The sequence below is a fragment of the Eulemur rufifrons genome, chromosome 2 (genome assembly GCF_041146395.1).
Source record: "Eulemur rufifrons isolate Redbay chromosome 2, OSU_ERuf_1, whole genome shotgun sequence".
Taxonomy (NCBI): Eukaryota; Metazoa; Chordata; class Mammalia; order Primates; family Lemuridae; genus Eulemur; species Eulemur rufifrons.
The window spans coordinates 124060243-124076208 of NC_090984.1; the positions used below are offsets into that span (position 1 = coordinate 124060243).

Here is a 15966-nt window from a genome sequence, read left to right on the forward strand (position 1 = left end):
CTGCCACCAGATGCAGCTTAATTTTCACTTGCCACTCACTGATAGGGTTTTGATATGAGTCTGCAAGTAATTGATTTATTATGGTCTCTGTGCACTCAAACCTCTCTGCTAATGACAGTCTGTATTTGCAGCCGCTCTCCAGTGCTGGCATCACCACCTGAGCTCCACCTCAGATCATCAGGCTTTAGATTCTCACAAGGAGTGCACAGCCTAGATCCCTCGCATGCGCAGTTTACAGTAGGGTTTGTGCTCCTATGAGAATCTAATGCCACTGCTGATCTGACAGGAGGCGGAGCTCAGGCGGTGGTGCAAGCAGTGGGGAGCCGCTGTAAATACAGATGAAGCTTCGCTCACTTACTTGCTGCTCACCTCCTGCTGTGTAGCCTGGTTCCTAACAGGCCACCAGTCCATAGCCCGAGGGTTGGGGACTGCAAGTCTAAAGACGACAGGTGGGGCCGGAAAAGACAGTAAGTGTTAAGGCACAGAATGCTAACTAGAAAGTTTGGGACCTGAATTGTACAGATAAATATTCCCTATAAATCTTGCCACACTCTTGTGATAAAAACTATTTTTAAACGGTTTTAACAGTGTTGCATCTTAAGGCATATGTTGCTTCTCTCAGGGCCTGTAGTAGTTACAGCAAGCACGTGTGTTGGAGGTCCCTGCTGTGTTTCCCCTCCCTGACTCCGCAGAGTGCTTGCTCATGTGCTTCCTTTCACACCAGGGAAGGTTCTGTGACTTGTCCTGGGCCTCCTCTCTTTGCAGTGGCATGATTTGATTCCCACGTCTTTTGTTTTTTTCAACTCTGATACTCTCAGTCTCATCCCCTCAGGTCTTAAATTTATTTCTGAGAAGAGCAACCATCTAACGTGGGCAGACCTAACACCCAGGTCATTGTAATCTTCCTACATTCTCTGTGTTTTGTGGTATATCACATGTATCAAATGTTGATAAAATATGCATTGAATTTCTAGATCATTGCATATGAGGATTTCTTTTCTGTGTTTAAACTGTGGTGTACACAGTATATCAGCTGTTCTCAAGTTTTTTCTTTTTTAATCTATAGGTCAGCATAATTGAAAGTGTCAGAAAAAAAACCTTCTTTCACTTTTTTTTTTTTTTTGAGACAGGACTTTGCTCTCTTGCCCAGGCTAGAGTTCAGTGGCATCATCATAGCTCACTGCAACCTCAAACTCTTGGGCTTAAGTGATCCTTTTGCCTCAGCCTCCCAAGTAGCTGGGACTACAGGTGAAAACCACCATGCCTGGCTAATTTTTCAATTTTTTGTAGAGATGGAGTCTCACCGTGTTGCCCAGGCCAGTCTTGAACTCCTGGCCTCAAGCAGTCTTTCCACCTCAGCCTCCCAAAATGCTGGGATTATAGGCATGACCCTTTTACATTTAGTCTAGAAATTATCGAGTATAAGTCTCTTTAAACATCTCTGTTAACTTGTGAAAATCAGGATTGTTTTTTTTTTTTTTTTATTCATGATAAATTATTAAGTGAACAGTGCAAGTTAAAAACAATAGTTTCATATTTTTCCCCACCCCCCCTTTCCCGAGTCAGCACCTTCAAGTGTTACCACTCCCCAAACAGTGCGCAATGCACTCATTGTGTAGGCATACCCCCATCCCCTCCCCCACCCCCCAGGATTGTTAAGATCTTGCTCTATAGGAAAATGTATGTGGTGGAAGAATAGGTAGTAGGTTCAGCCACTTTGGAAAATAATTGGCAATGTTCTTTTAGACTGGACATTCATGTACTCGGTCAGCCAGCAGTTTCTTTCCTAGATGTGTAGGAGAAACGGTTGCACATACACACCAGGACATGTGTTGAAGCATAGCCAGAACAGCAGGACTCTGGAAACATCTCAAGCACTCATCAGCAGGAGACTAAACAGCTTGGTGGTGGTGAGCAGGTAGACTGAGTGTGATACAGTGATGAAAATTATATTACAACAGTATTATACATAGTGAAAGTTCAGGACCTGGAGCATTTGTAACATGTGGATTAGTCTCAGAGGCATAATATTGAGCCAAGTAGCAGAAGACTCCTGTAGTAGAATTCCATGTTACTAAAATTCAGAAACAGTCAAAATGAAACAATATTTTGTTTGGCAAATATATATGTGTAATGGAACTTTTTTATAAGTAGAAACACAAAATTCAGTGGTTTTTAGTGGTTACTCCTTGAAGGAAAATGAGTATGAGATAGGAGAGGAGTGTGCAGGTATTTGGAGCTTACTAGTCACGTTTTTGCCCCAGGTGGTGGCTTCATAGGGCTCACTATGTAGTTGTGCTGTACAAACTCGAGCGCACAGAGTTATGTTAGACAGGACTTATTAATATGCAAAGAGTTCTTACAAATCAGTAGAAGATTAACAAGATTTTTAATGAGTGTATTGTTTTCCTTTGGCTGCTAAACAAAGTACCACAAAGTTGGTGGCTTAAAACAACAGAAATTTATTTTCTCACAGTTCTGAGTCCAGAAATCCAAAATCAGGGCCCTGCTCTCTGACAGCTCCAGCTTTGCTTTTTTTGTTTTGTTTTGAGACTATCCCACTGTGTCGCCCTAGGTAGAGTGCAGTAGCATCATTATAGCTCACAGCAACCTCAAACTCCTGGGCTCAAAGGATCCTCCTGCCTCAGCCTCCCAGGTAGCTGGGACTGACTATAGATGCATGCCATCATGCCCAGCTAATTTTTCTACTTTTAGTAGAGATGGGGTCTTGCTCTTGCTTAAGCTAGTCTTGAACTCCGTAGCTCAAATGATCCCCCTGCCTCGGCCTCCCAGAGTGCGAGGCTTATAGGCTTGAGCCACTGCGCCCAGCCAGCTCCAGGTTTTGGTGGCTGCCAGCGGTCCTTGGCATTTCTTGGCTTGTGGCCGCATTACTCCATCCTCTGCCTCCGTGTTCACATGGCTGTCTTCCTGGTGCATGTCCTTGCCTCTTCTAAGGACCCTGGTCATCAGATTTAGGGCCCACCCTAATCTAGTGTGTTCTTGTCTTACTTAATTACATCTGCAAAGACCTATTTCCATATAAGGTCACATTCTGAGGTTGCAGATGGACGTGTGTTTGGGGAGGACACCATTCAGTCCACTACAGTGTGCAAAGCTATGAAAAGGCAATTTACAGGAAAGGGAAATATAAATGATTAGTAGATATCAAAAACATGCTTAACGGGGAACTGTGCCGGCGTGTTGAGGGGAGAGGCAGCTGCCAAGATGGACATATTCGTCATGATCTGGTGCCCCAAGACCTCCATCTTCACGGAGGCCAAGGAACCGAGCACTGTATTCAAGCTGAAGATACCGTGGAGTGTGTCCTGAAGTGGCTGCCCAATGAGCAGTGGCTGTACCAGGACAACCAGCTCCTGGATGATGGCAAGGCGCTGGGCGAGTGTGGCTTTGCCAGCCAGACTCCAGGGCCACAGGCCCCCGCCACAGTGGGCCTGGCCTCCAAGGCAAATGATGCCTTTGAGGCCCTGCGCATGGAGCCCTTCTCCAGCCCTCCAGAGCTGCCTAGCGTGATGTAGCCCCGGGACTCAGCGTGCAGTGAGCCCTGGCCCGCCCCCAGGAGGCCCATTCCCCCCAGTAAAAGAGATTTTGGTGGAAAAAAAAAAAAAAATGCTTAACTACACATTACTGAAGACTTGCAGGTCCCAGATTAAGAAGTATGATAGACTTGGCAAGGGTGTGGGGGCTTGCATTCCCACAGTGATGGCAGTGGAGATTGGTGTAGGCGTTGGAGGGTGGTGGGTCAACGTTTCCAAGTCCAACTTTAAATACCTGCTCCCTTTGACACCACACAGAACCTACTTCTAGAAATATGCGCAGATATGTGAAATTCTCCATACAAAGATGTTGACGGGACTGCCCTCCTGGCCCCCAGCCTCACCTCCTCCATCCCTTGCCCTGCCCTGCCCTGTTTGAACACTGCCCCCACCCTCCCTTCCTCCTCAGTCTCCCTTCCCTGAGCCCTGGCCCCATTCCACTCTCTGCAGCACCCTGAGCTTCCCTCTACCCTGGCCTTGGTGATTATCTGTTTGTCTGCGTCCTAGCTGTCCTTGTTTCTCTGACCCTAGCACCGGCCACTGTGTCTGGCCAGGTGGATGAAAGTGGGACTAAGGGCAGCAGGTTCAGGGAGGAGCGTAGCATCCATGGAACGTTTACCACATTTCTGAACCTACACCCAGCTCTCCAGGTCCATTTAGCCCTCGTTTAGGTCATTTAGCCCTCGGCACCCCTGGGAGTGAGGTCCAGCTACTCCCCGTGCTCAGGTGAAGGGTCGAGGCCAGGGAGGTGAGGCCACTTGCCCGTGGTGTTCCCATTGAAAGACAAAGGCTTGGCTTTGTGGGGCCTGAGAACGCTGGATCTGAGCACAGCCGAGCAGATGGAAGTCTGTGCCCGACACCCTGGTGTCCCCGTGTGGCATCTTCTTTGAGAGTGGCCTGCCGGTCAGGGTTGGCCCAGTCGCGTGCCTGCTAATCAGCTTGGGATGGCAGTGGGCTCACCCCCGTGGATGCTGAGGGCCTCTAAGGGCCCAGCCCCAGAGCAGAAGAGCCCTGCACCCTACAGGCGCCGCCTCTGGGCTCCAGACCAGAGTGCACCTGCAGAGTCGGGCCTGCCCCAGGCCCTCCTCAGGTGGGAATGGTGTCTGGTGTCCTGAGGACAAGCCTCCCTTCAGTGGGTCCCGCCACAGTCCTCGGCCCTCACACCTGCCCATTCAGATGGAGGCTGTCCCTTGGCCTGCCAAAGGGGATTATAGGTGGGAGCCACCATGCCCCGCCTCAAACTTTTGGAATATAATGACTCATCCAAATGTGATGTGAGTGTTGTTACTTAGGAGATGATGTCAGCGAGCACAGCCCTTACTTTGGATCCATGTGGGGCCCTTGGAGGAGACCTAAGGAAGACTATTGTGTGTTTCAAAGTTGACAACACTATCTTTCTCTCTAGAAACACGAAGACACCGAGTGTCCCTGCGTGGTGGTGTCCTGCCCTCACAAGTGCAGCGTCCAGACTCTGCTGAGGAGCGAGGTAAGGGGCGCGGCCAGTCTCGGTCAGGCGTTTGAGTCCTCGGGACTGGCACACCACTCTTCCCTTTAAGAGCTGAAGTGTAGCGTTCTCCCAGGTCATGGTAGTAATGTGTATGGCAGAAAAACAAACAAAAGTAATGAAAAGTCTCATGTTATTTTTTGTAAGTCAGAAGCAAGCAGTCAACAGCTACACAGTGGTAAATTCAGAGTAAAAAATATTATTGAGAATTGAGAAAATGGGACTGTTTTATCTACAGTACAAAGGTGACACTTTATGTTTTTTAACGGCCCTGGGTAGGAAGCAGGTCCAGGGCAGCTGCCACATCGCAGCCACCGGCGGGGCAGCTGTGCAGCCTCCCCAGAGGCCGTGGTCTCACACCACCCTTGGTGCACTTTTTTTAGACAGGTAGACTTTGTAGTAACTTCATTCGATCAGAATATATCCAGATGGAAAAATTCCCAGGATGCTTAACATTTTTGTGTCGATCCTGACCTGGAGCCCCTTCGGCGGCTGTTTCGGAAGCTGTCTTGGGCTTCCCCTGGGCTCCCAGTCAGTCACTTCTAAGGAGCCTGCTCCCCTTTATCATTTTTCAACAACCTGAAATTTTACCACTGGATACCAGGGGGTGTGGGAAACCAGCCTCATATGTCCCTGACTGAGCAAGAGGGCCTGTGTGGGCCGAGGGCCAGGGACTTGGGGTGCAGGAGGAATGAGAGAGCCACTCTCATCTGAGGTGCATCTTCTCAGGACCTTGATGCTGATGGGTAAGGCCAGGTCCTGCCTGATGATAGTGGCCTCTGGGCCCTCAGTGTGCCTCTGGGAGGAGCTGGGGAAAATGCATGGAAGTTATTGCCACAGCTGGACAATCCCTCTGTTAAAGTTAATGTACAGTAAAGTCTGTGCTATTGAAATAATCTCATTTTTAAAAAAAAAACCCTTAAACCTGCATTTCTCTTGGGTTTCTGGTGATAGGTGCTATTGGGCTATATAGATTACTCTTCCTTCTATTCCAAAGCTCCTATAAATTCTGTAAGGCTCTGGGAATACTGATGATAAAATCAATTTAGGAAAAGGTACAATACTGAATTTATAGTAGTATGATGAAAATAGCATATGTCAAATTCAATTTGTCCCTGATTTTAACATTAGAGGCCGGGCGCGGTGGCTCACGCCTGTAATCCTAGCACTCTGGGAGGCCGAGGTGGGAGGATCGCTCGAGGTCAGGAGTTCGAGACCAGCCTGAGCAAGAGCGAGACCCCCGTGTCTACTAAAAATAGAAAGAAATATGGACAACTAAAAAAAAATATATATATATAAAGTTAGCTGGGCATGGTGGTACATGCCTGTAGTCCCAGCTGCTCGGGAGGCTGAGGCAGGAGGATCGCTTGAGCCCAGGAGTTTGAGGTTGCTGTGAGCTAGGCTGACGCCACGGCACTCACTCTAGCCCGGGCAACAGAGCGAGACTCTTTCTCAAAAAAAAAAAAAAAAAAAAAATTAGAAATGTTAGCTGTTTAAGTTCATCATCACATTAATGGCACTGGAAAAATATATTTTAAAATTTTAAATTAATAACACTACATGCAGTCTTCACACTGCGTTTCCAGGCCGATCACCTGTCATGTGCCCTGTGGGCACTTTTCTCCAGATGCAGCCCAGGCTGGGTTTGGAGGAGCAGCAGGAATGTTAGAATACTAGATCCTTAACCACCTTGAGTCTGCCCTGGCTCAGAGACCTTGTGATGGGTAGCCTTGGCGGCAGTCACCTGAGTCCCTTAGGTCATTCCCACATTGGCCTTCCTCCTTAGTGGTCACAACAGGGCAAAAGAGAGGTCCAGGATTCATTTTCTCCTCTGTCTTAATCACTGACCTAGAGGAAAGGACTGCCTTTGTCCTGGTAGACTGAGGCGGAGTTGCAGAACCTACCTGTGCTGGACAGGGACGGTCTGTGAGCCTCGGGGCATGTGCGTGCTGGCATATAGCAAAACTGGCTCCAGGCCACTGTGTGCTGCATTCGCACACTTGCTGTCCTAAGTAGGGCCTGATTTTGTTTTTTGTAAAGAGCTATCCCAGCTGGGCACAGTGGCTCACACCCGGAATCCTAGCGCTTTGGGAGGCCGAGGTGGGAGGATCACTTGAGCCCAGGAGTTTGAGGTTACAGTGAGCTATGATGATGCCACTGTACTCCAGCCAGGGCAACAGAGCAAGACCCTGTTTCAAATAACAGTTTTAAAAAGGCTAATTAAGAAGATCCATTCCTAGAGTTTCTGGATGAGAATTTTTTCAATGAAAGAAGAAACTATCCTTCAGTTGTATTATCCTAATGCATCGCACTGTATCTTTAAAATATAGTCTTTTCAATTCCCTTTTCTCTTATTGGGGCATTGTTAGTGGTTTTTATTTGTTGACTCACCAAATTTGAGCTGAATGAGGGACGTTTTCCTTGCAAAATGGGTTATCTACTCCTAGTCCCTCGTAATTTTCCTGCCATCTGTTAGGAGTGACAGTATTAAGATTCATGTAGTTAGAATGACCTGACTACAGTCTTTGAAAAGCTACATGAGTTTCTGGTGGTGCAGAAGGAAAATAGTCTTTTTAGATGAAGGAAAAACTCATCTCCAGTTACCTCAAGTATTATGAGTAATGGTACATAGTGTAAGCTTGCTTTGAAAAAATATTTAGTTTTGTGTACTGTATATTAGGTGTGTGACCCAGTTGCATTCTGAATGCTTTCTATTTTTTTGTGTTTCATGCAATTTTTGTTTTTAGTCTTTAAATGTGCATTTCAGTTTACATTTTTTTTTCTTTTTTTAATTCTGGCACTACAGATGGCATGTCACATTTTAAACAATTTGTTCTAAAGAAACTGCAAGTTTAGGAAATGTTATAGTAAATGTATTTCTGTATATTGGCGTATATATGTGTATCACGTGACTATATCATATATTTACTGCATAGAAGTCTAGGAAGCAGATGATATATACACACCTATAGCTGATAAACACCATTCTTAATAGTACAACCCAGATGCTATCTGTGCCCTGATATGTTTGAACATTTTCATGCAAACGTTTGTGCCACAACTCACGTCTCTTTCCCGTTGCAGTTGAGTGCACACTTGTCAGAGTGTGTCAATGCCCCCAGCACCTGTAGTTTTAAGCGCTATGGCTGCGTTTTTCAGGTCAGTATCCAACATTTGTCCTTCCCAGTCACTGACATTCTGCCATGAGAGAAAGTTATTATATTAACATTTTATTATGCAAGTTCTGGACTCTTAGTCTTTGTCACGAAACAGAAACACCCTGTTGCATGGGTGACGAAAGCCGCGTGCAGCAGGCATGGGTGCTTGCTTTCCAGTCCGGTGGTGTTTTGAGACTTCAGGTAGACACTATGCTGAGGTGGAACTTAATACAATAAAAGAACTACTACATCCAAAACCAGCTAGTAATGGGATAAACAGGAATGACATTTGGTGGGGTTTCTAGATAGATTATTACGGAATTTTAGCTGTTACTTGAATATAAATGAATATCAAACCGGACATAGTTTCAACAGTGTGTGTCAGTACACAGCCGTAAGGATCACACATGCGTGTGTCCATAAATGCATTTTGTATACAAGCCTGTGCTGACTCTGACCCCAGCTGGGGACAGGCTCAAAGTACAGCACAGCGCATAGAAACCACACCTCCCAGGAAAATAGTGTGGGGAGGACGTCTCTGTTGCTGCCACACATGTAGTGTGAGAAGCCTGCATCTGTTTTTTGTTGTTTTTTTTTTTTAACACATCTGAGATTGTAAGTGAATTGGAACTGAGTTTTCATTTAAATGTATATCTTAATTTGAAAACTATCAAAAGTCAGTATGTATTACAATTAAAGTTATCTTGTATTTAATTTCATGTACCACCAATACATTATTACGAAATCAGTACAAAGATATTGGCATCTTAGTACTTTGTGAGAAAGTGAATGGCCTAAGAGTAAGAATTACTCTACCTTTCCTTGGCTTTCTTCTCCAACGAGACTTGAGCCTCCCCCTGTTATGTCGTACGTAGTATCATTCATTCTCTCTGTGTATGTGTATATATATGTTTATATATTGCAATACTTATATCAACATATATATATGAATATTCTATGTACAGAGTATATGTTTTGGAGATCATTAAAATGCTTTCTGTGACTCCTTAATTTTTCAATACCAAAACAAATTATTTCTTCATACTAATTATTTCCTTAAGTAAATGAAGTGCAATTTCATGTGCTTATTCCTGACTCTAAAATGGTCTACATCTTATGTACTCTGTAGATTGTTTATGTTTTGTATGTAACTTTCTAAATATATTTAGAATGGTGAGGAACAATATATTTTTGGATGCAGCGTATTTGAATTAATAAATTAACACTTCAGTAAGTTTTTTAGATTCCTTCTTTGCTTACATGTTCACTAGGCTGTTTAGCAGTATGTAGCTGTAAGTGCAGGCACCTAAACATTTTCCAGTTATAATATATTCTTAATGAAAAAGTTATTTATAAGGGAATGAGTTTAAAATTTAATTTCTCGGTATTACAAATGTGAAACCTTGATAAGACAGTTGAGATAAAAAACTCGAGGAGGCCGGGCATGGTGGCGCACGCCTGTAATCCCAGCACTTTGGGAGGCCAAGGTGGGAGGATGGCTTGAGCCCAGGAGTTGATGGTTGCAGTGAGCTATGATGACATCACTGCACTCTAGCCAGGGCAACAGAGCAAGATCTTGTCTCAAAAAAAAAAAAAAAAAAAAAAAGCTCAAGGAATGAAGAACATGAACTTGAGATTCTCACTGTAACATTGCAGAGTGTTTTCTCTTGGAGCTCTCTGTTCTTCCTCGCAGCCCCCTCACCTGCACAAAGTAGCCAGGTGGCCCTAGCATGACTCCCCTGAGGCTGAGATTCCATGTGAACTTTAGTGCTGTTTTTAGAGTCGTTATGTTACCCTTTCTGTCCTGCAAAAGGGAGTGAGGTTGACTTAACGCCTCACATCTTTGCTCTTGCAGGGCACAAACCAGCAGATCAAGGCCCACGAGGCCAGCTCCGCAGTGCAGCACGTCAACCTGCTGAAGGAGTGGAGCAGCTCCCTGGAGAAGAAGGTAGATTTTTATAATGTCTTCAGATTATTTAAAGAAGAAAACCTTTCCTATAGTTATTAATGGGTTTTAGATAAAAGAAACAGCATCAAGAGATTATCAGAAAAGTAAATTCTCTTTGTGTGATCTTGAGCTCATAAATGAAGGTGTTTTGTTTTGGTTTGTTCTTTGTCTTATAATTGCCAAGCAAGCAGACAGTGCTTCCACTCCCCAGTCACATTGTGGTTATTTTAGCATTTATCCAGCACAGGGATTATCAGACTTCCAACCTTTCCCCGTTTTTTTGTAAATAAAGTTCTATTAGAGCACAGCCACCCTCATTCATTTCCGTATCGTCTGTGGCCGCCTTCGCTCCACAGCAGCAGAGTTGAAACAGACCGTGTGAACTTCATCGCTTAACGTATTTATTTTCTGGCTCTTTACAGAGTACATTTGCCGACCCTGATCTGGACAGTTACCAGTACTACTGCTTTACAGTCTGTCTTTTGTGAGAGACAAGTAGGAAGAAACATTTCCATGTCACTAGTGTTTACTATTAATTGTCTCTGTTGACACTTTGTGAAAATTTGGTGCACTAAGCACAGAGACAGGAGCACTTCCCAGACAGACTTACTCTCCTCCCAGCCTGTTTTCAGGAGGCCTCTGTTGCAGGGACTGTGGCCCACCAGCAGGCACCTTCCTGTAAATCCTTCTGGTAGAATTTATTCTCTGACGTGAAATTGAGCTCGGCAGGGCCGCCTTTTCCTGAGGACAAGATGAAAACCTCGAGAATTAATAGAGAAGAAGTTGTTATAGGATCTCCCATTGTGGCTTATTTACAAAAAGAAAAACAAAAATTAAAAAATACATTGAACAAACATCTATTGAGAAGTTGTAGTTAGGAGAGAGTATTACAATGAATTAGAGTGGCCAGTGGAGTGGACATTTGAGTTTTCTAAAGATTTGAATATCTTGTTTCGAGTGTTAACTCCAAGCAGTTTAAAATTTAAATGTACTTGAAAGAGTCTAAAATTTTAAAAGATTTTCATTAAATCTAACTTAAAATAGTTTTTTAATATAAATGCTTGATTGAAGTTGGGAAGCAGTGAAAGGTTGGAGTGTTGTATGAACATGCAGAGCAGAAGAGTTATGTCTGACAGTGACATCGAACTCGTGTTGGATAGATTGTTGGTGATTTTGCCGTGAGCACATGGGATTGATTTGCTGAGTTCAGTGATGGTTTACCTGTAAATCTTTTTTCCCCTTCTTTTTAAAAATCTATTCTGTTTCTGCCTTTTTAAAATTATAGGCCTCAATCACAAGGCTTCTTATCTCTCATAGATGGTGTGTTTCTTATTTAAAAGGTTCTTCCTTTCATTTTAAGAGTTAGTTTTGTTATACTTATACTATAGTTTACTTATACTAATAGTTTAGTGGTTCTGAGGTATGTGGTTTTCCAGGGGGACAATTTTGGACAGTGCTGTCACCAAGTGGATTTCTGGGCTCAGTTCCTGTGGGGAATTCATCTCCTTCCTTCCTGCCTCATGGTCTTCTCCCCATTCTAAGTGAGTGGTTCACATCATTGGAGACCCCAGGACGTGCCAGAGTAACCTGCCCACACAGTACAGCAAGTTCTTGCTCTGTGAATACCTTGTGTGTTTAAACTGTCATCAGCCAGGTCACGGTGGAAATCCTGAGAGTGTGGGGTGCTTTGTAGTGTCTTGCCATGGAGATACGTGAGAGGTCACTCAAGGATTAGTCTCTCCCCAACTATCTATCTGAGCGGAACCCCTGGCCCTGGCCTTTGGTCAACTGAGCCTCAGCTTATGTTCCTGAGAAGGTGCATGCCTACCCTTCACTAGGTCCAAAAGTAAAGGCTGGATGAAGAATGGAGATATTTATGTTTTCTTAAAATGGAATTTCTCATTATAGTGTTACTCAGTTGGAATCTCTTAGGTTATTTTGTTCATCTGTCTTAGAAAATAGAATATGTTGATTCAGAAAGGCTGATGATCCTCACATTTGTGATCAAACTAAAGAAAAACTGTTATGTAAAATGTGGACTTAAAAACAACCATTTTATATTTTAGGAAAGCTTAAATCGAAGGGAAATGAACGTAGGCTAGGGCAAAGGATGTTCTGGGTGCAGGGGGTGTTGGGGGAGGCCAGCCAAGGGATCCCTGTTTCCTCCGCCACGTGGTGTTGTGCTGCTTCATGGAGACACACCTCCCAGACGGACCTTCTTGTGCAGACGACGTCTGCCTGACCGAGGTGTGAAAGCAGCAGTCTGCACCCAGGAGCTAGGTTCTTTGATTAAAAGAAATAAATACAAATTAAAAGTTAAATAAGGGAAGTCCCTAAATGAAAAAAGTTGAGTTTAAAACAGCATGATCTGTGTTTATTGCTGTAAGTTGCTCCTGCTCATACTCAAGTGCTTGATTTGTTGCAGAAGAATTGTCAGTGGTTTTGGAGGTATTGCTGAGATTTTTGTCAAGAGTTGGCATAAATGGTGTCTCTCTTTGTGGAGGTGAGAATAACGAGCCTGGGAATTGTGTTCACCTGTGATAGATGGACGTGAGTGAGCTGCAGCTGTAGGTGAGACAGGCACCGTGCGATGCTGCATGTGGTCCGTTCTGCATTCGTGCAGGTCAGCCACGTGTGGGAATTCATGGACATTGGAGGCATTATGTTTTAGGATGGAAAGTCGATTTTTGCTTAGTAAAATCCTAGGAAAGTGAAGTCATATTTTGTCCATGAGACATTGTATTCCTTTGTAAATTCATATTTGTTTTAAAATAAAAAATAGATGGTGATTGTTTCTAAAGGTGCTTCTTGCCTTAGCAGATTGTGTCCAGTATGGAAAGGACACTTATCTTATCTTAGGCTGGTTATCCTTAAAACGGCATCAGGAATCCCTTCTTTATCACGCCCAGCCTAGTTTCCTCTTGAGATGCTCTTGGGCCATCAGCTTTGTGACCCGTGGCTAAGGCCAGTCCCCAGCCCTTGCTGCTTGTGGAAGGCTCATCATTGGAGAGGCACACATCAGCTCCATCACAGAGCTCGAGGTCTTCTGGGGTGCCAGCAGCACCTCAAGGACAGGCAGACCCATCTGTTGATAGATGGGAGCATTTTGCCAGTGTTGAAATGCCCTTTGTAGGAATCTTGTGAGGAAGGAAGCCTTGTAAGAGTTACCCTCAAACTCATCTCAAGGCCTTTTAAGACCAGGTGTTCATTGGTCCTTGGGACTAATTATTTTTCAGAGATTTTGGAAAGGTCAAAGGTGAGCTTGGCAATGCTTGTTCAGCAGGCCCTTCCTTTGACTGATGGGGGTTACAGGTGACTCTGCTGAGCTTTTGTGGAAGGGTCTCTTCAGGCTCCATCCCTGTGTTTGAGGGTTAAGAGCTGGCCTGAGGGTTAAGTGAAGCACTGCGCAATTTTTATCCTCTCCGCCTTGCTCATTATGTTGGGAGGGCCTTTCAAACTGCAGGTCGCGCCCATTGGTGGATGTGAAATAACTTAGTAGGTTGTGACTAGCATTTTTTAAAATTGACAAATAATATTTGTAAATATTCATAGGGTACAGTGTGATGTTTTGATACATGTATACATCATGGAATGATTAAATTGTGCTAATTAACCTATCCATCACCTCACTTCATTTAAAATCTGTTCTTTTAGCAATTTTGAAATATACATTATTGTTAACTATAGTCTCCATGCTGTGCAGTAGATCTCAAAAACTTATTCTTTGTGTCTAATGAAACTTTGTACCTTTCACCCAGCATCTCCCCAGTCCCTGTCCCTTCCCATCCCTCCCACCCCACCACCTGCTGGTAACCTCCGTTCCACTGTCTGCCTCTGTGAGTTTGACTGTTTAGATGCCACACCTAAGTGAGATCATGTACTGTTTTTCTTTCTGTTCCTGGCTCATTTCACTTCGCATAATGTCCTCGAGGGACTAGCATTTTTCAAAACTGAAATGGAATAAAATAGAAAATACCAGGGTACATCATAAGTGATTAGGGCAAGTATGGTTTTGTGAAACCTATTTTTCAGGTATATGCACACACAAATGTTGTTATAAATGGGGTGAAATGAAATGTAAGAATGTGTTTCTTGGCAAAAATTTGAAAGCTACTCTTATAAAAACTTATGCAAAAACTTTAAAAATTAGCATCCCATTTATTTGGAAATTCAATCAGCAACTGCACTTTGCCTCACCCTAATTACTGGGAGAGATCCTGAGAAACATAGTTTATAAGATTCGTGTTTTTTTTTTTTGGAGACAGAGTCTCACTCTGTTGCCCAGACTAGAGTGCCGTGGCGTCAGCCTAGCTCACAGCAACCTCGGACTCCTGGGCTCAAGCAATCCTCCTGCCTCAGCCTCCTGAATAGCTGGGACTACAGGCATGTGCCACCATGCCCGGCTAATTTTTTCTATATATTTTTAGTTGTCCAGATAATTTCTTTCTATTTTTTTTAGTAGAGACGGGGTCTTGCTCTTGCTCAGGCTGGTCTCAAACTCCTGAGCTCAGTCTGCCGGCTTCGGCCTCCCAGAGTACTAGGATTACAGGTGTGAGCCACTGCGCCCGGCCAGGGTTCCCTATTAAATTATCAGGACTTCCGGCTCAGCACACTGGCTCACGCCGATAATCCTAACACTCCGGGAGGCCAAGGAGGGAGGATGGCTTAAACTCAGGAGTTTGAGACCAGCCTGAGCAAGAGCAAGACCCCGTCTCTACTAAAAAAAAAAAAAAAAATAGCCAGGTGTGGTGGTGCCCGTCTGAAGTCCCAGCTACTCGGGAGACTGAGGCAGGAGGATCACTTCAGCCCAGGACTTTGAGGCTGCAGTGAGCTATGATGACACCACTGCACTCTCTCTACCCAGGGCAACACAGCAAGACTCTGTCTCAAAAAAAAAAAAAAAATACCCGGACTTACATTTTTAGTGTGAAGGGATTTTTTTCTTCTGGAACTCCTTTCAGTAAGCTAATAAAAGGCCTATATTATGAAACTTTAATTACTATCATTATCATTGTTGTTAATATTAAAACCACTTTTTCTTACATTAGTTTAAAAATTTGTTTTTCAGGTTTCCTTGCTGCAGAATGAAAGTGTAGAGAAAAACAAGAGCATACAGAGTTTGCACAATCAGATATGTAGCTTTGAAATTGAAATTGAGAGACAAAAGGAAATGCTTCGAAATAATGAATCCAAAATACTTCATTTACAGGTAATAAGCGTAAGGCTGTGGCTGGATCAAAGGGGAGGAGTCCGTGTTCCCGTTTAGGGCTTCAGAGCTGAAGCCCTGACCTTGGACAAGTAGAGAAGCAACTTGTTTTTCTTAAGTGAAGACTTGGGAAAGGTGGCCGGGGGTAGCTACGGCCCAGCCTGGGAAGCCGCAGGTTGGCTGTTTTCTTACTGCCTTTTCTCTGGAGAGCAAGTTCCCTCACCTCTCTTCTATGCCTTTGATCCTCTGCTGGAGAAATGAGGCCTACAGCCTGCATTTTAAAAATCAGCGGGTTTATCATTTAAGATTTCTTATTGTTCATGGGTGGCTGTTGTTTGCAAAGTTTCACTTCCTGAAGTGAAGTGAAGCTAAACTACTGAGTTTTCTAGTGACACACACACTCACCCTACTTTATTTCACCGTGGTGATCCACACAAACCTCCAAAACAAATTAATAAACCTTTGTCACTCGGATAAAGGTGATTATATAGATGGGCCTGATGAAAAGTTGCTGCTAATTTCTGTTATCAAAACAGGGCTCCATTAGGTGCTTGTGACTAGATTATCATAGATACGACCTGCACATTAACTTCCTG

General features: G+C 44.1%; 1 protein-coding gene across 1 annotated transcript in view; it reads left to right on the forward strand.

Annotated features, from left to right (window-relative positions):
* Positions 1–15966, forward strand: part of TRAF3 (TNF receptor associated factor 3) — a 35300-nt gene that overhangs the window by 12174 nt on the left and 7160 nt on the right. Inside the window, exons 6-9 of the mRNA XM_069490335.1 lie at positions 4960–5040; positions 8143–8217; positions 10072–10164; positions 15233–15373. Coding sequence (XP_069346436.1) covers positions 4960–5040; positions 8143–8217; positions 10072–10164; positions 15233–15373 — 390 coding nt within the window. The remainder of the gene's footprint in view (positions 1–4959; positions 5041–8142; positions 8218–10071; positions 10165–15232; positions 15374–15966) is intronic.